This window comes from Eschscholzia californica, unplaced genomic scaffold, assembly GCF_041429995.1.
Source record: "Eschscholzia californica isolate CP2 unplaced genomic scaffold, dmEscCali1.0.p SCAF_6, whole genome shotgun sequence".
NCBI classification, from domain to species: Eukaryota; Viridiplantae; Streptophyta; class Magnoliopsida; order Ranunculales; family Papaveraceae; genus Eschscholzia; species Eschscholzia californica.
Genome location: NW_028238483.1, coordinates 8,201,297 through 8,225,190, shown reverse-complemented (window position 1 = coordinate 8,225,190; position 23,894 = coordinate 8,201,297). Strand labels below are relative to the sequence as shown.

At 34.3% G+C, this 23,894-nt stretch overlaps 2 protein-coding genes and 1 long non-coding RNA gene across 3 annotated transcripts; 1 reads left to right on the top strand and 2 right to left on the bottom strand.

Moving 5' to 3' along the window:
• Positions 1–5,170: 5,170 nt before the first annotated feature.
• On the top strand, positions 5,171–6,958 carry LOC147531564 (uncharacterized). Its single transcript, XR_015228085.1, has 2 exons — positions 5,171–6,415; positions 6,589–6,958. It is a non-coding gene; the product is annotated as an uncharacterized LOC147531564 (long non-coding RNA).
• A 3,907-nt stretch (positions 6,959–10,865) lies between these two features.
• Positions 10,866–15,416, bottom strand: LOC147531563 (4-coumarate--CoA ligase 2-like). Its single transcript, XM_086649164.1, has 5 exons — positions 14,313–15,416; positions 13,112–13,310; positions 12,251–12,464; positions 12,042–12,144; positions 10,866–11,374 (listed from the first exon to the last, which is right to left on the bottom strand). The coding sequence occupies exons 1-5, from the start codon at positions 15,315–15,317 to the stop codon at positions 11,255–11,257; spliced, it is 1,641 nt and encodes a 546-aa protein (XP_086505290.1). The 5' UTR covers positions 15,318–15,416; the 3' UTR covers positions 10,866–11,254.
• A 1,344-nt stretch (positions 15,417–16,760) lies between these two features.
• LOC147531562 (4-coumarate--CoA ligase 2-like) lies at positions 16,761–22,894 on the bottom strand. The gene is made up of 5 exons (XM_086648692.1): positions 21,807–22,894; positions 20,606–20,804; positions 19,745–19,958; positions 19,536–19,638; positions 16,761–16,942 (listed from the first exon to the last, which is right to left on the bottom strand). The coding sequence occupies exons 1-5, from the start codon at positions 22,809–22,811 to the stop codon at positions 16,874–16,876; spliced, it is 1,590 nt and encodes a 529-aa protein (XP_086504818.1). The 5' UTR covers positions 22,812–22,894; the 3' UTR covers positions 16,761–16,873.
• Between the last annotated feature and the right edge of the window lie 1,000 nt (positions 22,895–23,894).

Below are 23,894 nucleotides of genomic sequence, written 5' to 3'. Positions count from 1 at the left end.
ATATAGAGAACCCTAAAGTTAGAATCATATTGCAATTAGGATTCAATAAAGTCCCCAGAAAAGATAAGACTCAGAATCAGGTTCTGAGTGGGATTCCAAGATGGGGTTTCTGTCCCATCTGGGACTCTCTTATGTGGTCGGCTAGGGCAGCCCCTTTAGTGGGCTTGGCATGACCGACCCATTACTCCAGCAGGCAATCATATGGCCGACCCCTTTAGCTTGATCTGGGCCTCCCTTTCGGGCCCGGTTCTTCATATCTTTGTTCGGATCCTATCTGAACCTTTTAGGCCTATTTAGTTGGATCTAATCCAACCTTTTGCCTTGTTCCCTCTAGTCAACCCGTTCTAGGATGCAGTCGATGTTAGCCGCGAATCGCCGAACTGATTTGACGATCGTAGTTGCCTTCTAGCTAAGCATTACGTCTGGACTAGATGATCTTCTAAATAAAGTGATCATAATCTTATTTAACAAATTGAGCGCATTGTCATCTTGGTCGAAGGACACTCTTTTAAAAGGACATCCCCTTCAGACCGAAAGGACATATCCTTCACTAGGTACATCGACAGACATGATGGTATTGGTCCAGATTGGAGCTTCAGATGCAGAGGTCAAACATATCAACAGTGCCTTGACAGAGGCCAAACAATAAAAGTTAACTGAGTGTTTACGGAGCTATAGGCATATTTTCGCTTTTAACACTGATGAGGTGCCAAGCATAGGCTTTCATGAATAATCAGAAAATCCCATTATCCAGAATGGCTAGCTAATGTGGCACTAGTCCCAAAAAAGAATAACACGTAAAGAATGTGAGTCGACTATACTGATTTGAACAAGGCTTACAGAAAGGACACCTTTTTTTGCCATTAGTAGATCAACTGTTCAACTTGATAGTTGGACATGCTCTGCTCAAATTCATCGATTCTTTCGCCGCTTATTACTAAATAACAATGCATCCCGGGGATAAAGAGAACACAACATTCCAAACCGATTTGCGTTGTATTGCTACAGACATATATTGTTTGACCTAAAGAATCCCCGAGTAACTTACAAGAACAAATTGGTGTGTACATGTAATATTACGTGACGTCATGATTGCCAGTAACAAGCTAAGGGAGGAGGTCATCCCAGACCTCAAAATAGCCTTTGACAGGCTCCACACCTATAATTTGAAGGTGAACCTAGAGAAATGTGCTTTGGAGTAATCTTTGGTAAGTTCTTGGGTTTTACGGTAAGCAATTGAGGCATTAAAGCCAGTCATTAAAAGTCGCAGCTTTGCTAGAAATGACCATCCCTTTATGTCTCGATTCCTAAGCAAGATATGAGACAAAGCTTTATCGTTCTTTTAGGCGCTAAGAAAAGTATCCAAGTTCGAAAGGACGACTAAAGTAGAATAGATATTCCAGGATTTTGAAAGCACTAGATGACTCTCATCCTGCTGACGAGTCGGGGTGAAGGAGACAAGTTGATAATATATTTGTCTACTTCGAAAGAAGCAGCATTGTAGGTCCTAATTAAGTCAGCCGAGGGAGTTATGTATCTCGTCTATTATGTAAGCAAAGTACTCTTCGAAGCCAAACTAAACATTCCAATAATAGAAAAACTTGTTTAGCTCGGATTCTGGCGGAAAGAGAGCTAAGGCCATACTTTCAGGCTCATTTCATGAAAGTAAATACCGATCAACCCTTAAGAAATACGGTAAACAAGCTAGACATAGCTGGGTGAATTCGTGCGAAGAGGGACCATCAAGAGTCAGACTCTAGTAGATTTCATTTTATGGTAGATCTTGGCCTAGAGGTGGTTTGGAAATTATATGTGGACGAAGCATCCAACGAAACCTAGAAAGGAGCAGGAGCCATGTTTATTTCCCAGAAGGAGATCGGACTTCCAAACCTTACAAATCAAATTCTCTAAGGCAAACAATCAAGCCGAGTACGAATCTCTGGTCGGTGGGTTTCAACTAGTCTTTAAGACAAATGCAACATTAGTTCAGGTCTTTGGTGACTCTTAATTTATTGTTAATCAAGTTCTGGGGGAGTATGAGGTCAGAGGGACTAACCTCGTGAAATATTTTGAAAGGTAAGAGCTCTTACCAAACACTTTCGAAAAGTTTTTCGTTATAGGATTCCTCGAGAGGAGAATGTGGTAGCCAATGACTTGTAAAAAAAGGTGAAGAATCAAAGAGTTCAGTTAAAAACTTTTCTTATGAAGGCATTGAGAAGTCAAAAGAAGTGTTGGTCACACACCTCAACAAAGAAAACATTAGAGTAACTCCTCCTATTAGATATTTGAAATTTGGGGAAATTTTGTTTTTTTGCTGAAAATTCTGGCAAAAAGTGAGGAAGAGGATTAGTGTTTGAGAATATCATGTTTGTGAATAAAAAAAATGTGTTTGGGTCTTGTGTGTGGATAACCTTGTGTACAATAATTTTCATGTGTGTATAAAATTTAGGCGAAACTCTCTATAACATTTTTGTTTTGGTGAAAATGATAACTCAATTTTTTCTAGTCTTCCACTCCCTCGGTATTGTCTTAATTAGCAATTGCTGGCAAGAGGTTTCCAACTGATTGCAAAAGGATTGCAACTGTTTGCAAAAAGGTTGCAACTAGTTGGAAAAAGGATTGTAATTGCTTGCAAAAGAGTTGCAACTGCATGCAAAAAGGTAAAAAATATGTTGGATTTTAAACCAAATTACAAAATACAAAATACAAAATACAAAATACAAATATTTAGATCTCTAACCAAACAACATATATATACAAATGTCGGGTTTTTAACCAAATAAAATATAACCTGTCTTTTGAACTTAAAATTGGTCGTTCGACCTAAGTTCCTGTAAAAATGTCCCGGAGGGAATCTAGCGTTTAGGTATGACCATCGGAAAAGTCAAAGACGTGTGCTTCTGAATTTTGTGAGTGGGTGGGAGCCAATAAGTATCACCTGTTTCCATGAAAATAAAAGAGTTGCCATGATAATAAGCATTTCCACCGTTTGATAGAATGTGTATTTCTATGGCTTCAATTGCACTAAGAACCTATTTCCGTGGAAGACATTACTTTTGATTCCTTGCCTTACCCTTGGAATTAGATTCCGTGGAAATCAAATAAATAGTGTTTCAATATATTTGGACACTTGAAATTTATTTGTATTTCTATATTTTCGTGAAAAAAAACTCTAACATTTATCTACATGTTTTTCGTCACTTTAATACCCTAATAAACTATGAAATTAACTTATAAATTGTTTTATACGTATTTCTGTCGAAGGATGTTAATTTTTTCTTTTACTTTACTATAGTAGTGCATATTTACTTTAAATAAGTCGTGACTTCGATAGTTGGAAATTTAATAGTATGAAAATAAGTTAGATTTTATTGATTTATATGCATTAAATTTTTCTAAAAAAAATTAACTAATGTTGTTCATTTCTTTGAAGAATATGACGCAGCGGAAAACTAATAAAAGAGTCTTAGATCTTTGTCTAAAGACTATAGAACCGAATTAAGAAGATGTAATACTAAAGACTGAATTTTATTGATTGATAAACTTCAATGAATGACTTGAAACAACTTCTAAGCCATCTTTATACAGGCCTAGGGTTTCCTAATCTTAGTCAAACTCAAATAGCAACTCCTAATAAAAAAAAATACTACACTAGTAGTAATCCTAAACTGAAAACAATTACCAAAAAATAGAAAAAAGTAGTAAAAGTCCGTTTTGAGGCCCTAAACGACGGAACTTACCCCTCAAACTGGGCCCATTGTGGCGAAGCGACAACGAATGACCGGAACGCTATTTCGCACCATCCCTCAAAATTTCGTTCGATTCCGACATCTGTAGCTTCAGTTTTGGTCGTTTTAGTCTTTCACCTTTATACTTGGCCGCTTCTATTTCTTCCATGTATTTCTCGGCCAATTCCTCTACATCAGAATATGAAGTATATTATAATCAATTCCGTTGTAAGTAGTTCTCAACCAAAAAATAAAATTGTAAAATTTTACGAAATAACAAATGAGAACCAAACAAAGGAATTTGTATTTCCTTAGAATATGTTCCACGGAAATATCTCCATCAAAATTCTTTTGTTTCCATGGAATTGTTTCCCTAGTAACAAACACAACCTTAGCCAATCGTGAGAAGTGTATGAGGCCAAGGGGTCGACAGTACTTAATGGCTTACCTTTCATCTGCGCTGGGGATTGTGCAGGAGAGGAAGGTTCCGCTTCACCGGCAGCTAGGGAGAAAGGAAAGAGATTCGGTCAGAAGCAGGTAGTTATTTGAAAGCTATACTATAAAGGGAGGGTTCAAGCAGTGAACAGTAAGATCATGCAACACTTTCTGACCCTGTAAGAGCATCTCTAATGCAAAACTCAAACAATCTCTCTTCGTCTTATGTGTCAAATTCTAATTAAGATTCTCATTTTTAGGTGACAAAAGAGGGATTTGCTGTTTGGACTCCCTTTATCATAATTGACTTGCTGTTTGGACCCTTTTTTTCAATGCTGCAATTTGGATTCCCTTTTGAGAAAAATATGTTAAATATAACCATTCTAAAATGTTTTGGACTATTTTACCCTTCTTCTTCTTCTTATTCGATCACGGTGGTAATACCCAACTCCTTCATTATCTTCAAGAGTAGAATTTGAATCTATTAATACCCATCACCTTCTCTTCTTCCTGAATTATATTTAACCATCACCACCATGGAAAACCACCCCACCGCCGTAATAAAACCCCGAACTTCGTATCTCAAGAGAAAGTACAAAATCTTGTTAGAGACAGAAAGTTAATGAGAGATTTAAGAGAGATTTTTAATTAAGAAGAATTTATACAAACATGGTCCAAAATCCCATATCCAAACTTTTCAATTTGAATTTAAGAATAAAGTGCCAAGCACCGTGAGTAGTATCCCATGATCTCCATAGCCCAAACTACGAAAAAAGTAATAGAGCTTATGTAGCTGCGCGAAGTACTATATCATGAAGACAAGCATAGAATCATAACCCTAGAGTTGTTAGGGTAGTTAGTTTCGGTTATAACAAACTCCAACTGTTTTCTAACAAACTATTTTCTTCTTTTGATTTCGTTTTTCCTTGATTAAACTTCTATATAAACTCATGTAATAAGTTTTGTTAGATTTAAGAGAAATAAAATCAATTATGGTATCAGAGCTCAGGTCTCTCCTTTTTTTTCTCTCTCTCTAAAAGATCACAACGAACTTTCTCTCTCTAAAATCATCATCTTCATCGACTGCTTCTTCTTCTTCTTCTTCTTCTTCTTCTTATTACTTCAAACCTGCAATTTCTGCTAATCAAAGATGGAAACACCTAAAATAACATCTCTTTCTATCAACTCCATGGGAAATGCGATCCCAATTAGGCTTCAAGCAGATAATTATTTGACTTGGAAAGCCATGTTTCTTCCAATTCTGCGAAAGTACAAAGTTCTGGATTTAATTGATAGCTCTAGGCCTTGTCCTCCAAAATTTGTTGATGAAAATCAACAAATCAATAATATAGTGAATCAAGACTGTATCGATTGGGTTGAGGAAGATCAAACCCTACTTATTTGGTTTAATTCGACGCTATCAGACTCGGTTATACCATATGTGATTGGTAATTCTACATCTAAAGATTTCTGGAATAATCTTGAAGAATCATTCTCTACTTCATCAACTGCTCATATAATTCAACTCCGAGATCAATTACGAGAGTGCGAAAAGGGTAATCTCTTTATTCTTGAATTTCTAGGTCAAATTAAGAAGATATGTGATAAATTAGAAGCTTCTGGTAGTCCTGCTAGTACAAATGAAATCATTGTTACTATTCTTAGAGGTTTACCACCTGAATTCGATTCCTTTGCTTCTGCTGTACGAATTCGTAATCCTCCTGTTACTATAGCTGAACTTCACAATCTCCTCATTAGTGAAGAAATCATGATTACTGAAAAACTCAAGAGGAACCAGGTCATTAACAATCAAGCTTTGTTGATTCAACATCAACCTAATTTTGGAAGAGGTCAAGGATATGGAAGAGGTTATAATTCTTCTTGAAGAGGTCAGTATTTTGGTCGTTCTTCTAATGGAAAAGGTCGATCATACTATAATAATGGAAGAAACAACTCATAGTATAATCAGAATAAGGCTTCTTCTTCTTCCTCCAATGAGAGACCAACATGTCAAATTTGTCACAAAATTGGGCATACAGCCATGGAGTGTTATCATCGTATCAATTTCTCATATCAAGGTCGTGCACCTCCCAATAATCTTGCAGCAATGCTAGCATCTGCTGATATATTTGGTCATAATCCTTGGTATGCTGATTCTGGAGCCATGAATCATATTACTCCAGACATTAATCAAATTACTAATCCTACTGATTTTCATGGCCAAAAGAAGATTGCTACTGCTAATGGCCAAGGTATGTCTATTACCCATATTAGCAACTCTTCATTTGTTAAGAATTATCACTCTTTTAAGCTTTTTAATATACTTTAAGTCCCTCATGCTTCTCACAACTTACTATCTGTTCATAAATTTACCACAGATAACCAATGTTCTTTAACCTTTGATCCTTTTGGTTATTGTGTGAAGGACCTATTCTCAACCCAGATACTTTTCAAAGGGCCATGTGAAGCTGGTCTATATCCCATTGACCTATCCTCGCAATTTCAAAATAAAGCTCTCAGTGCTCAAATATCTGATGAATCTCTTTGCCATCAAAGACTGGGACATCCCTCCTTTCAAACCCTTCAAAGGTTGAAAGATGTACTTTTATCTTCTAATAAGACCATGAAACCAATATTTTGTACTAACTGTCAATTAGGGAGAAGTAAGAAATTACCTTTTCAATCTTCTTGTACTTCATCACTTGTACCTCTTGAGCTATTACATATAGACCTATGGGGTCCTTCTCCTGTTTCATCTATAAGTGGTTTCAAATACTATGTGAATATTATTGATGATTGGTCCAAATTCTGCTGGGTGTTTCCTTTATTTGCAAAGTCTGATTTCACACATACATTTACTATGTGTAAAAACAACATTGAGAACAAACTTGGGTTGAAAATCAAAACCATTCGAACAGATGGAGGAGGTGAGTTTCTCCATCATTCCTTTCAAACTTTTCTTCAAGAGACTGGCATTAGTCATTAAATGACCTGTCCACATACTCCTGAGCAAAATGGTATGGCTGAAGCTAAACACAATCATTTACTTGATGTCACTAGAACTTTACTAATTCAATCCTCACTTCCTCAACAATACTGGTTAGAAGCTCTCTAAACTTCTAATTATTTGATCAATAGACTTCCAACTAAGTCTATTCAATTTTCTTCTCCTTATCAGAAGCTTTATAATGATTCTCCTGATTATCAATCTGTAAAGGTCTTTGGATGTGCATGTTTTCCTTGGCTTCGACCTTATTCATCACATAAACTTGCTCCAAGAAGCAAATAGTGCATCTTTCTTGGCTACTGTGATGCCCAAAAAGGATACAGGTGTCTTGATCCTAAGTCTGGTCGAGTTTTTGTTTCTAGACATGTGGTGTTCAATGAGTATTCCTATCCTTTCCCTATGCTAACATTTATTCTTCTCTTGTTTCTTCACCAACTGCACCTATTGCACCTAATGGATTTATTGAGCATCCCACACCTATCCAACTTAGTGTACCTAATGCACCTATCTAGCATATTGTACCTAGTGCACCTGCCACACCTATCGACCATATTGAGCATATTGCGCAAACAACACCTATTGAGCAAACAAGACCTATGGAGCATCCCACACCTATTGAGCATCCCACACCTATTGAGCATACCACACCTATTGAGCAAACAACACCTATTGAGCATATAACACCTATTGAGCATATAACACCTATTGACCATTCTCCATCTACTGAACCCACTGAGCATGCTTCTAAGTCCACCCATCCTATGCAAACAAGAGCCAAGTCAGGCATCTATAAACCTAAAGCGTTATCACCTATCGACACTTCATCTTATATCTCCTATTCTATTAGCCACTACTCTACCTCCTACTCTCACTTGTTTCACACAAGACAATAAGGATCCCAAGTGACGTGCTGCTATGTGTGATGAGTTTGCAGCTCTTCAAAAGTCAGGAACTTGGTCTCTTGTTCCTCATTCTTCTGATCAAAACTTAGTGGGTTGCAAATGGGTGTTTAAAATTAAACAAAACTCAGATGGTGCAATTGAAAGGTATAAAGCTCGACTAGTTGCTAAGGGTTTTCATCAAAGGGAAGGGGTAGATTTCACAGAAACCTTTAGTCCAGTAGCCAAACCTACAACTATTAGAGTTCTTCTCAATCTAGCTGTTCAAAATGATTGAGAAATCAGACAACTTGATGTAAGCAATGCTTCTCTTCATGGACATTTGAAAGAAACGGTGTTTATGACACAACCACCTGGCTTTCAAGACTCCACTAAACCAAACTATGTCTGTCAACTTCATAGATCCTTATATGGACTTAAACAAACCCCAAGAGCTTGGTATGAGGAATTAGTTGATAGTCTTCTCGAAATTGGGTTTATTAAATCAAGTTCTGACTCTTCCTCATTCATTTATAGTCATCAAGGTCATCTAGTCTATATTTTGGTATATGTTGATGACATTCTCATCACAGGAAGCTCAACAGAGATCTATCACAGTGTGATCAATCAACTTCACTCCAAATTTTCTATGAAAGATTTGGGTCCTTTACATTATTTCTTGGGATTAGAGGTTCTTAGAGATACATCTGGTATTACTCTCACTCAGTCCAAATATGTTATTGATCTTCTTCAGAAGACTAAGATGGATGGTGCAAAACCTTGTTCTTCCCCTATTGCTGTCTCTTCCAAACTGGTTCCAAGTGATAATTACATTCTAGTTGATCCTACTCCTTATAGAAGTCTTGTAGGAGCTTTACAATATCTAACATGGACAAGACCTGATATTAGTTTTGCTGTTAGCCAAGTGTGTCAATTCATGCACAAACCCACTAATGCTCATTACCAAGCAGCAAAGAGGATTTTAAGGTAACTTAAGGGTACAATTCAATTTGGCATTCGACTTTCTAAGTCTTCAACTTTCAACTGATGCTGACTGGGCTGGGAGCTCATTTGATAGTCGCAGCACAGGTGGGTGGGTCATTTATCTAGCAGGAAATCCCATTAGTTGGTCTGCCAAGAAGCAGCCAACCGTTTCTCGCTCTTCAACTAAGGCTGAGTATAGGGCATTAGCTTAATCTGCTGCTGAAGCTATTTGGATTTGCTCTCTTTTAAAGGATCTTCATATTGGTCTCACAACTCCACCTCAAATTTGGTGTGATAATGTCTCAGCCCTTTCCTTAGCCTCTAATCCAGTCTTTCATTCGAAAATCAAGCACTTGGCATTAGATTTTAACTTTATTAGAGAACTTGTTTCTTCCAAACAGTTGTCTCTCAGATACATCTCCACCCACCAATAGCCAGCTAATATTTTCACTAAAGCTTTGCCTGGCCCTCGATTTATTCTACTTAGAGACAAACTGCATGTTCTCTCCAAAGATACCTCCAGTTTGAATGGGGGTAATAGAGCTTATCTAGCTGCGCGAAGTACTGTATCATGAAGACAAGCATAGAATCATAACCCTAGAGTTGTTAGGGTAGTTAGTTTCGGTTATAACAAACTCGACCTATTTTCTAACAAACTATTTTCTTCTTTTGATTTCGTTTTTCCTTGATTAAACTTCTATATAAACTCATGTAATAAGTTTTGTTAGATTTAAGAGAAATAAAATCAATTAAAAAGCTGCAATTACCATCAACAGCTTCATCTATCTCTCTCTCTAGGTATTTCAAGAGAAGACAAAATCATCAACAGTGACCCTAAAACAAATCAACAGTTTTCAAAATAAAATAATTTGTAACCCTAACACAAATCATAAAAAAACAAAACTTTCCCACTAACTATTGAATTCCTTATAAGAAATCTAAGCTCAAACCAGTCATGAAATTTTAACATCAAGTGAGATTGATGACTGAAAATATGAATTGACCTACCATATACCCATGTGTGGTTTAGATCAGAGAAATAAAGCAATAAAATGAATAGAAACCAATTCTGATTGATTATGGAAAACAGTGGAGAATGAAAACAAGTAGACAAGTGGAAAGTGAATGTAAATCCACCATTTTGTTTCCCACTCTCAATTAGAGAGAGAGAGAAAAAAAGTTGATTACGGTATAGAGAGGGGGAGGTGAGCGTTCACGGGTGCTGGTTTAAGAGGAAGTGGCCGAAAGTGCAATATTGATGTAAGGATAAAGTGGGAATTTTTTAAAATATAAGTTTAGGGACGGAAAATTCCACAAATATGCCGTCAAAAGGAAGTCCAAAGTGCAACTCTGAAAAAAGGGAGTCCAAACAGCAAGTCAATTATATGAAAGGGAGTCCAAACAGCAAGTCAATTATATGAAAGGGAGTCCAAATAGCAAATCTCCCGTGACAAAATAGAGATCCTCAAATCTTTTGTGTTTCCCAGGCAAAACTCTAAACTTATTTTAGTTAATTATATGACGTGATTATTTTTGTAAAGAAATATTTAGTTAGTGTGCAAATATATGAAGACTTGATTTCTATTAGTTTAGGTAAAAGATTGATGAGTTGGACAATTAGAGATATCTCAAGAGGACACTTTAGAAATAGAGTCACCTCTTAAGATATCGATTTCTTTATTTAACTACCTCTAAATCATCTTAGAGATCCAAATTGAGTTTTGTACTGGAGAGTTTTTAAAAACCAATTCAAAAAATCGTATGCGGCACTCAAAGTTTTTTAGACTGACGGTTGCAATGGAGATGCTCTAAGCAAGAAAATGTATGCAGATGTTTTAAAGAATGTTATTTTAAGTAATAACTATGGAATCGCACACAAATCATGTTTAACAAAAAACATTTACAATAAACTCACTTTGGATTAGGTATACCATAACCAAAGAAAATGAAGATTACTAACTCTTTGATAAAGACATCAAAAATTCATGTTTAATTCACCCACCAAGCAGATTGAAGAATTGGTTTGTTTATCCAAGAAGTAGACAAATACCTATAGGGTCCACATATTGAAACGGATGATGAATCCCAAATATGTAGTAGTACAAAAACAAACAAATTATTGTTCCTTAAGGGTAATCTGAAAAGAATATCACATTATACATTGCCATCACAGAAGGTAATGTAAAAGTAAAGTAAGAAGCTCATATTGCTTTGATGGAGGACTAATTTGGTAAACCAGCTGCCAATTTTGCTCTCAAATCCTTCCTTAGGATCTTGCCTGATGGAGCTTTTGGAATGGTTTCATGGAAAAATACCTTATGTATTCTCTTATAAAATACAACCTGCACAACCACCCTAGCGTTAGAAATTACCCATTTTAATTTGTCAAGTCAACCCAATTTTGTTTTATACACTATGGATACATACACCCAATGCACATCTATGAATAGTGTTATAGTAGTTTAACCACCCAGCCCTACACCTAAAGAGGATAGGAAGTGTCCTGATTAAGATCATGAAACTATGTAAAGGTCATTAGCACTAAAGGCCACAAACATAACCTATTCTCTTTGTTCCAACTATGTAAAAACTTGGAAGTTCCTAACATTACTTAGAGTTTCACTTAGAATCTACTAAATGGATTGAAGGCACAATTTACATGTCCAATCCCAAGTCCATGATTATTTTAAAAACAAGTGATGATAGTTAATTAGTGGCAAATCATATGCAACTTCGACTTCTGAGTCAAACTCTCAACAAAGTTTTCGGAGACAAAAAATTATTTATCAACATTTTCTGAAGAATTACTTTGTCTTGAAGACCGAGACGCTATTGCCTTATCTATCTTACTATGTATTTCAGCACATGTTTTTTTTTTTTTGAAAATCTCAATTATCTAATATTAGAAGTACAAATTGTCTCCTCAATAGAGTTACTAAGATTGACTTGGTGATTATACTCTCCAATTTTTATCCTTTGAGATTTGAAAAGTGAAATTTTGCAACTAACCTGATCATGGATGTACTTCTTGATTTCATCTTCAGTGATTTCTGAGCCATTTGATCTAACAACAAATGCCACAGGAATTTCACCAGCAGCCTCATCCTTCATCCTAAACCAAAAAACACAAAAAAAAACGAAAAACAAAAAAAGAAATCAGATCTCAACTTGATAATCCAATAAAAATAAAAAAAAGTGTTTTGGTGCACGAGATTTACGATACGACGGCTGCGTCACTTATGTCAGGATGGGCTAAAAGCATCCCTTCGATCTCAGCTGGTGCCACTTGGAAACCCTTGTACTTGATCAATTCCTTTAAACGGTCAACAATGAAGAGTTCATCATCGTCGTCAATGTACCCAATGTCACCAGTGTGTAACCAACCATATTTGTCTATGGTGTTTTTCGTGGCCTCCGGGTCATTAAGATATCCTGCTCATTGAAAAAGGATAAGTAATTTAATAGAGTTGATATCATTATGTAATTTGACATCATCCTTCAAAATCAAATCACATGTTAGTTCACATTTATCCACAATCTACATTTAGGCAAGTGTAAATCTAGTGTAAGATAGATCAATTGCTTATTCCTCCCACATTCATTCACAATCTCATTTCTCTCTTCAAATTTGTATCCCTAATTTTTTTGTTTCTCATGTCCTTTTTTCCTTCTCTTCAACTTCTACTTGTCTCTTATTTGCCTTTCATAGTTTAGCTATTTGAAAAATGGTCTCTCACTTAGTCTCCAAAGCAAATTATAATATATGTCCTTCTCTTAATCCTCAATATCCAAATCATATAATATCATGTTGATAATACAATAGACATAAAGGAGAAAGTCATTTGCCTACTTTTACATAGTCAATAAAATGTTACATTGTGGTAGGGTCCCATTTATTAGTTGGGTTGGATTAGTAACCTTCATTTCAAGCTTCCCACTCATTATTTTAGGTCACCTACTTCTCTTTTTTCAACTTCCAAGTTTAATATAAGTACCTTTTCAACAACAAAAAAGAAAAAGAAAGGAAAGAAGTTAATGGGTTCCTTAACAAAAAAAAAAAAAAAAAAGTTAATGGGTACCTTTCATGATTTGATCTCCTCTTATGCAAATCTCACCCCTCTGGTTTCGAGGAAGAGATAAGCCTGTATCAGGGTCGACGATTTTCATTTCTGCATTTCTAACAACAGTCCCGCATGATCCCGATTTTACCTCGAATGGCTCTTTTGCAAACGCCAAACACATTGACAACACTGGTCCAGCTTCTGTCATCCCATATCCCTGTATTATTGTATTAGTATTTTTTTAGAAATTATTTCAGTTTGAAGGAATAAGAAATAATAAGAAAGATGTATTTATTATTGATTAAATATAAGCGAAACGTCAAACTAGGATTGTTTTGTTGGTTCCCACGATTGGTATAGTTGTTGTTTGGTGATGTTTTCTTATTAATTATTTACCACTCATTAAATCGTAACTAAACAAATAAAGTAGATCTGTATAGTGTCAAATAGAATATATCACTTAGAGATATTTAATAAAAACTCTGCGTATAGGTTTATAAGATCATTGAGATTTTATAAAGTTTCGTAGTAGAGGTTTCCCATTAAAACTCATCATGTATCTTTTATATGATATAATTGAGATTTTATTGAGTTTTGCATTAGAGAATTCTTATAGGATCAACGTGATCTTTTTTTTTGTTAAGAGAGGATCAACGTGATCTGATGAAGCCCACTTTGCTTGGATAGTAAAATTATAAAGATCACAATTCACGTCTTACTCTTTCTAAATAAATAAAAATATGAATGCGATCTTCTATTCTAGTCTCACATTTCATTTATAGTTAAAAATACAATTATATACCATATCAACCATTTTAATTTGTTCCTTTCTCTCATTTATTTCTTCTACATATGGAATTGCTTCCAAAAGATATATACAATGAAATATTGCATAATGTATGACAAAATTGTAAAATTGTTTAAAAAAAGATGCATTTCATGAGTGATCATATTTTGAGCTATGACAGTAACACTACATCTCTCTCCTGGTCCAAGTCTGTCTCTTGGTATACCAACCTAAGATTCTAAAATTATTAAACATCATTAATTTCCCAAATATATAAATATACTTAGTAAGGATTCAATATTTATCATCAAATTAATGGAAAAAAAATTAACAAGTCAAAAGGAAATATTTATATTCTAAAATTGAATTAATTAAATTAAAAAAAATAACCATTAACTTATTTGAAAAAAATAAATGGTTGATTTTCCATACCTGACCAAGCTTGGCATTGGGAAGCTTTGCCCTAACAGTATCTTCAAGCTCTTTACCCATTGGAGCTGCACCCGATTTAACAATCCGAATCGATGATAGATCGTAATTGTCCACGACAGGACTCTTAGCAATTGCTAAAACTATAGGAGGAACACATAAAGCTATAGTAATTTTATATTTTTGTATCAACTCCATTAATGATATAATCTCAAATTTCTGCATTATAAGAATCGCTGAGCCAACTCGTAACCCACAGAGTAAAACCGAGTTAAGTGAATAGATATGAAATAATGGTAAAACACATAATAAAACATCTTCACTTGTATAATTCAAATTAGGGTTTTCTCCATCAACTTGTTGAGCAACACTAGTAATCAAACTTTTGTGAGTTAACATAACCCCCTTTGGTAAACCAGTAGTTCCAGATGAATAAGGTAAAGCAACTACATCATCCGATTTGATATTAACATTAGGTAACTCAGTTTCATCACACTGAGTTAACTCAGAGAAATGTAAACAACCATCAACTATTGAATCGGTGCAAATGATTTTAACTCCCTTTTCACGAGTCAACTCACTGAGTTTCTCAACATAACAAGCTTGGGTTATAATAATTTTAGCATTTGATGCTTTAAATTGTTTTGAAATCTCATTGGGTGTATAAAAAGGATTAGCTGTTGTTGTTATAGCACCTAAGTACGAAGCGCCAAGAAAAGAGAAAACGAACTCGGGCGAGTTGGATAATAAAATCATGATGACGTCACCTTGTTGAATACCACCAATTCGATGAAGTCCTGATGCTATTTTACGCGAAGTGTGTTGAACATCTGAATAAGAGTGTATTTCACCTGTGGTACCATTTATCAGACACGGTTTATTACTGAACTCCGAAATGTTTTCGAAAATATAAGAATGTAATGGAAGATGATTTGGGATGTGAATATCAGGAAGTTTTGATTTGTATATGATTTCTTCTTTATGATTTGTGATTGGATTGCTCTCCATTTCTTGCAATTCTAGAGAAAAAGAAAGAGAGATGGGTGGGTTTTTTAGGGGATACTATGAGGAGGGATTTTGGAGGATTGAGGAAATTGGTCGAATTTATATACATATTTAAGATTGGGTGAGAGTAGGCAAGTTGGTGAAAATGGGGAGATGAAAGGAAATATTATGACTTTTTAGGGTAAAATGGTAAAAATAAATTATGGTGGAGAGGGTTGGTGAAGGGAGTTGGTGGTGGTGGGTTCAGGTTGACTTCTATTGTTCAGCAAATCCACGTAGGATTTATAATTTTGAATGACTGGTTTATCCGGTAAGCCAGTGACAGAAACGGCTTTACCTACTACACCTGCCGATTGTGAAACTCCAACTAGGATTTATTGCCTTCTTTGAAAGTTCTATTATACTGGCTTAAAACATCTCAGCTGCAAAATTCAAATTAAATCTCTAATATGATTTGATATATTATGGGACGAGAGTTAGATCTCTAATATGATTTGATATATTACGGGACGAGGGTGTAACCCGTGTTCCTAAGACATGGACAGTATTTCGAATGACATGCGAGAATGTGTATTTTTCTCTTTTGGATTAACAGTGTAAATTGACAACTTCTTTAATGGAATTTGTTTTTTTTTTGTTGACATGGAGTTTGTTACTATATACATTATAATCTATTGTAGTCAGCTAAGTTTCCTTGTTATTGACGCAGCGGAAAACTGATAAAAAGCCTTAGAACTCCGTCTAAAGACTATTGAACCGAAATTGATAACAAGAATACTAAAATACTGAATTTTATTGATTGAATGAATGACTGAAACAACTTCTAAGCCCCCATTATATAGACTTAGGGTTTCCTAATCTTGGTCAAACTCCAATAGAAACTCCTAAAAAATAAAATACTAGAATAGTAGAAATCCTAAACTGAAAACAATTACCAAAAAAAGAAAAAAACTAGTAAAAGTCCGTTTTGAAGCCCTAAATGATGGAATTTTCCCCTCAAAGTGGGCCCGTTGTGGCGAAGCGACAACGAATGACCGGAACGCTATTTCGCACCATCCCTCAAAATTTCGTCCAATTCCGACACCCGTAGCTTCGATTTTGGCCGTTTTAGTCTGTCACCCTTGTATTTGGCCGCTTCGATCTCATCCATGTATTTCTCAGCCAATTCCTCTACATCAGTTATACATCGAATATGTCTTCGAGCATTTACGTTTATAAACCATCCTAACATAACAACAAAACCATGACCTGCAAAATGTTCATTATGTTTGACAAAGTCTTACGTGTCAATGTTTATTAACTTGGAAATATAAATAATATTTTCCCTTATTTGTTGCTCTTCATTATTCTCTTCTAGACAACCAATGATTCATCATCTATACGATCCTATACCGATTGCTTCAAAATTAGTTACAGAAATTGTTCAGTCTCTTCAACTCAATAAAATAGCAACTCGAATAAAACAATTAAATATAAAGATCTAACAAAATACAAATTTCGAACGAAGTAACCCAATCTACACTGTAATACATAAAATCTATGTGAATGAGTAACTTCAATCAATTAACCCACACCGTAAAGCCATCACTGCAACAAAATTTTGGAAGGTCTTTGTTTGTACTTTTTACCTACAAACAAACATTTAGAGTCATCTAAACGATTAGAAAAGCCTTTAAAGGTACCAAACCATTTTTATTGTTGATAGTCGTTTCAGCCAAACAAATGTAAATAAACGAAGAACATTAGAATAAGATTTTTTTTTTCAATCATAATATGAGTAATCAATGTAAATTCTCCCTCAAATGAATTCCACAGGAAGAATGAAATCTTAATCAACTCATTCTCTATAAGACAATTCATCGAATACTAAAAATACAAAAATAAAAGTGTTTGAAGCTAACAAAATTATCCTATGTAAAAGTCGAAGATGTCATAAGGTTGTATATGATACTAAAGTAAAGAGCATCACAACCACAAAATTAGCAAATTGTAAGCTTATATTACACTAATTTCTTCAAAAAATAAAATTAGCAAGACACAAGCATCAATATATAAATTTCTCCAAAGTTTTACTTGATTCTAAGAGTCAAAATGATAGTAGAACAATGACTTAAATCGCACCGAAGCCCGAGAGGTCGAAAATTCAGTAAAAATGTAGAGAGAGAAGCAATAAAATCAGCAAATTGTAAAAAGTGACAAAATATTTACCTCAGAGAATTGTAATGAAGACGAAGTCACACTGATCATTAATAGACAAAAAATTTCACCAAAATATAAAGAGAAATAGGCAAAAACATTAGCAAAGCATATAGAGAGAGAATCGACAACATCAGGGAGTTAGACTAACTATTATAAAACAAACAAAGAAAAGAAGGAAAAAAGTGAAAATGTAGACAAATAGATCCTTCCACACCTCAAATAGTCATAAAAAGAAAAATAATTCAACTAATACCAATATTCCTTTAGCAAATAAACTTAACCATCAGAATAAGCCTAATGAGTTCGGATTGAGAGTTTTGGGACAAACCGTATAGAAACCCACTAAAAAGTAAAAGAAAACAACTGAAACTATCATAAACATAATAAACAAACACAGGTCAGATTAACATGTGCTTTAGATTGTTCAAAGTTCAAATTAACATGCAAGTAGTGACAGAATAGTCCTAAAAACTAATATGTTTGTCATTGATTTTCTCGAAACTCATATTTGTATATAGAAACTTCATTATGATTCATAGATCAAAATGGATCTCATCAAGACTTGAATGTATTGAAGTTATTTGGCTCCATTCTTTTCTCGATAAGAACATAAGGAGCGACAGAATATAAGGGGCGTGTAAGATGAGTTATTAACCTGTCCAGTAGAAGCACAATGAAGAACTAATTTTGTTTATCACAAACATATAAATAAACAAACATAGGCCAGACTAACATGTGTTTTTGATGGTTTGGAGTTTAGATTAACATAGTGAGATAAAGTAACTTCGAAATATGCACGAAATAACTTAATCAAATTTCTTTCTTTGTTGTTCTGAGGATCTCTAATTAACTCACCTCTTTTGAAACAATAAGAATTCAAAGACTAACCCCTCACCAAGAAAAGGAGAGATTTTATAAAAAAGAAATTACGCAAATCCTTTTTTTTTTTCTAAAAGAATTTTGGAGAAAATTAAGGAGATCCAATATCCCAAATAGTTAAATCAGAATGTTTCTTCCAAGTTGTCTCACATATTAGGTTGATGGTGAAAGGGATGGTAGCTGATTCATAGGTAGGGACCTTCACTCCTTAAGCTAGTTTTAGGGTAATAGAGCTAGGTCAAAAACTACTCATCACTGATATTAAAGTTCGAGAAACTATATTTTTAAGCTCAGCACTGAGTGTCCTCTATCAAAGTTAAAAATCGATGTGATCGAGAAGCAAATCGTTGGATGCTCACCCATCGGTTGTCGAAGGGGAAGAGCCAAGCTGTTTATACACAAGTACAACTATAAACGAAAGCATAGGGTTAGGATTTTAAGTTAGATTAGGCTAATCTTTAACTTCACAATAACCAAATTTCTTTTAACAAAAGTCACTACAAATAAGTATCTAGCTATGATGCATGTAATACATGTCATGTAGCACTGTTATTCAAAGGTGAATTTTAGTGATAACAATATATTCTTAATGATTCATTTCACATTTACGTATATTTTTTATTAAATTATTTTTTAAATGATTAAGATCATGAAACTATGTAAAGGTCATTAGCACTAAAGGCCACAAACATAACCTATTCTCTTTGTTCCAACTATGTAAAAACTTGGAAGTTCCTAACATTACTTAGAGTTTCACTTAGAATCTACTAAATGGATTGAAGGCACAATTTACATGTCCAATCCCAAGTCCATGATTATTTTAAAAACAAGTGATGATAGTTAATTAGTGGCAAATCATATGCAACTTCGACTTCTGAGTCAAACTCTCAACAAAGTTTTCGGAGACAAAAAATTATTTATCAACATTTTCTGAAGAATTACTTTGTCTTGAAGACCGAGACGCTATTGCCTTATCTATCTTACTATGTATTTCAGCACATGTTTTTTTTTTTTTGAAAATCTCAATTATCTAATATTAGAAGTACAAATTGTCTCCTCAATAGAGTTACTAAGATTGACTTGGTGATTATACTCTCCAATTTTTATCCTTTGAGATTTGAAAAGTGAAATTTTGCAACTAACCTGATCATGGATGTACTTCTTGATTTCATCTTCAGTGATTTCTGAGCCATTTGATCTAACAACAAATGCCACAGGAATTTCACCAGCAGCCTCATCCTTCATCCTAAACCAAAAAACACAAAAAAAAACGAAAAACAAAAAAAGAAATCAGATCTCAACTTGATAATCCAATAAAAATAAAAAAAAGTGTTTTGGTGCACGAGATTTACGATACGACGGCTGCGTCACTTATGTCAGGATGGGCTAAAAGCATCCCTTCGATCTCAGCTGGTGCCACTTGGAAACCCTTGTACTTGATCAATTCCTTTAAACGGTCAACAATGAAGAGTTCATCATCGTCGTCAATGTACCCAATGTCACCAGTGTGTAACCAACCATATTTGTCTATGGTGTTTTTCGTGGCCTCCGGGTCATTAAGATATCCTGCTCATTGAAAAAGGATAAGTAATTTAATAGAGTTGATATCATTATGTAATTTGACATCATCCTTCAAAATCAAATCACATGTTAGTTCACATTTATCCACAATCTACATTTAGGCAAGTGTAAATCTAGTGTAAGATAGATCAATTGCTTATTCCTCCCACATTCATTCACAATCTCATTTCTCTCTTCAAATTTGTATCCCTAATTTTTTTGTTTCTCATGTCCTTTTTTCCTTCTCTTCAACTTCTACTTGTCTCTTATTTGCCTTTCATAGTTTAGCTATTTGAAAAATGGTCTCTCACTTAGTCTCCAAAGCAAATTATAATATATGTCCTTCTCTTAATCCTCAATATCCAAATCATATAATATCATGTTGATAATACAATAGACATAAAGGAGAAAGTCATTTGCCTACTTTTACATAGTCAATAAAATGTTACATTGTGGTAGGGTCCCATTTATTAGTTGGGTTGGATTAGTAACCTTCATTTCAAGCTTCCCACTCATTATTTTAGGTCACCTACTTCTCTTTTTTCAACTTCCAAGTTTAATATAAGTACCTTTTCAACAACAAAAAAGAAAAAGAAAGGAAAGAAGTTAATGGGTTCCTTAACAAAAAAAAAAAAAAAAAAGTTAATGGGTACCTTTCATGATTTGATCTCCTCTTATGCAAATCTCACCCCTCTGGTTTCGAGGAAGAGATAAGCCTGTATCAGGGTCGACGATTTTCATTTCTGCATTTCTAACAACAGTCCCGCATGATCCCGATTTTACCTCGAATGGCTCTTTTGCAAACGCCAAACACATTGACAACACTGGTCCAGCTTCTGTCATCCCATATCCCTGTATTATTGTATTAGTATTTTTTTAGAAATTATTTCAGTTTGAAGGAATAAGAAATAATAAGAAAGATGTATTTATTATTGATTAAATATAAGCGAAACGTCAAACTAGGATTGTTTTGTTGGTTCCCACGATTGGTATAGTTGTTGTTTGGTGATGTTTTCTTATTAATTATTTACCACTCATTAAATCGTAACTAAACAAATAAAGTAGATCTGTATAGTGTCAAATAGAATATATCACTTAGAGATATTTAATAAAAACTCTGCGTATAGGTTTATAAGATCATTGAGATTTTATAAAGTTTCGTAGTAGAGGTTTCCCATTAAAACTCATCATGTATCTTTTATATGATATAATTGAGATTTTATTGAGTTTTGCATTAGAGAATTCTTATAGGATCAACGTGATCTTTTTTTTTGTTAAGAGAGGATCAACGTGATCTGATGAAGCCCACTTTGCTTGGATAGTAAAATTATAAAGATCACAATTCACGTCTTACTCTTTCTAAATAAATAAAAATATGAATGCGATCTTCTATTCTAGTCTCACATTTCATTTATAGTTAAAAATACAATTATATACCATATCAACCATTTTAATTTGTTCCTTTCTCTCATTTATTTCTTCTACATATGGAATTGCTTCCAAAAGATATATACAATGAAATATTGCATAATGTATGACAAAATTGTAAAATTGTTTAAAAAAAGATGCATTTCATGAGTGATCATATTTTGAGCTATGACAGTAACACTACATCTCTCTCCTGGTCCAAGTCTGTCTCTTGGTATACCAACCTAAGATTCTAAAATTATTAAACATCATTAATTTCCCAAATATATAAATATACTTAGTAAGGATTCAATATTTATCATCAAATTAATGGAAAAAAAATTAACAAGTCAAAAGGAAATATTTATATTCTAAAATTGAATTAATTAAATTAAAAAAAATAACCATTAACTTATTTGAAAAAAATAAATGGTTGATTTTCCATACCTGACCAAGCTTGGCATTGGGAAGCTTTGCCCTAACAGTATCTTCAAGCTCTTTACCCATTGGAGCTGCACCCGATTTAACAATCCGAATCGATGATAGATCGTAATTGTCCACGACAGGACTCTTAGCAATTGCTAAAACTATAGGAGGAACACATAAAGCTATAGTAATTTTATATTTTTGTATCAACTCCATTAATGATATAATCTCAAATTTCTGCATTATAAGAATCGCTGAGCCAACTCGTAACCCACAGAGTAAAACCGAGTTAAGTGAATAGATATGAAATAATGGTAAAACACATAATAAAACATCTTCACTTGTATAATTCAAATTAGGGTTTTCTCCATCAACTTGTTGAGCAACACTAGTAATCAAACTTTTGTGAGTTAACATAACCCCCTTTGGTAAACCAGTAGTTCCAGATGAATAAGGTAAAGCAACTACATCATCCGATTTGATATTAACATTAGGTAACTCAGTTTCATCACACTGAGTTAACTCAGAGAAATGTAAACAACCATCAACTATTGAATCGGTGCAAATGATTTTAACTCCCTTTTCACGAGTCAACTCACTGAGTTTCTCAACATAACAAGCTTGGGTTATAATAATTTTAGCATTTGATGCTTTAAATTGTTTTGAAATCTCATTGGGTGTATAAAAAGGATTAGCTGTTGTTGTTATAGCACCTAAGTACGAAGCGCCAAGAAAAGAGAAAACGAACTCGGGCGAGTTGGATAATAAAATCATGATGACGTCACCTTGTTGAATACCACCAATTCGATGAAGTCCTGATGCTATTTTACGCGAAGTGTGTTGAACATCTGAATAAGAGTGTATTTCACCTGTGGTACCATTTATCAGACACGGTTTATTACTGAACTCCGAAATGTTTTCGAAAATATAAGAATGTAATGGAAGATGATTTGGGATGTGAATATCAGGAAGTTTTGATTTGTATATGATTTCTTCTTTATGATTTGTGATTGGATTGCTCTCCATTTCTTGCAATTCTAGAGAAAAAGAAAGAGAGATGGGTGGGTTTTTTAGGGGATACTATGAGGAGGGATTTTGGAGGATTGAGGAAATTGGTCGAATTTATATACATATTTAAGATTGGGTGAGAGTAGGCAAGTTGGTGAAAATGGGGAGATGAAAGGAAATATTATGACTTTTTAGGGTAAAATGGTAAAAATAAATTATGGTGGAGAGGGTTGGTGAAGGGAGTTGGTGGTGGTGGGTTCAGGTTGACTTCTATTGTTCAGCAAATCCACGTAGGATTTATAATTTTGAATGACTGGTTTATCCGGTAAGCCAGTGACAGAAACGGCTTTACCTACTACACCTGCCGATTGTGAAACTCCAACTAGGATTTATTGCCTTCTTTGAAAGTTCTATTATACTGGCTTAAAACATCTCAGCTGCAAAATTCAAATTAAATCTCTAATATGATTTGATATATTATGGGACGAGAGTTAGATCTCTAATATGATTTGATATATTACGGGACGAGGGTGTAACCCGTGTTCCTAAGACATGGACAGTATTTCGAATGACATGCGAGAATGTGTATTTTTCTCTTTTGGATTAACAGTGTAAATTGACAACTTCTTTAATGGAATTTGTTTTTTTTTTGTTGACATGGAGTTTGTTACTATATACATTATAATCTATTGTAGTCAGCTAAGTTTCCTTGTTATTGACGCAGCGGAAAACTGATAAAAAGCCTTAGAACTCCGTCTAAAGACTATTGAACCGAAATTGATAACAAGAATACTAAAATACTGAATTTTATTGATTGAATGAATGACTGAAACAACTTCTAAGCCCCCATTATATAGACTTAGGGTTTCCTAATCTTGGTCAAACTCCAATAGAAACTCCTAAAAAATAAAATACTAGAATAGTAGAAATCCTAAACTGAAAACAATTACCAAAAAAAGAAAAAAACTAGTAAAAGTCCGTTTTGAAGCCCTAAATGATGGAATTTTCCCCTCAAAGTGGGCCCGTTGTGGCGAAGCGACAACGAATGACCGGAACGCTATTTCGCACCATCCCTCAAAATTTCGTCCAATTCCGACACCC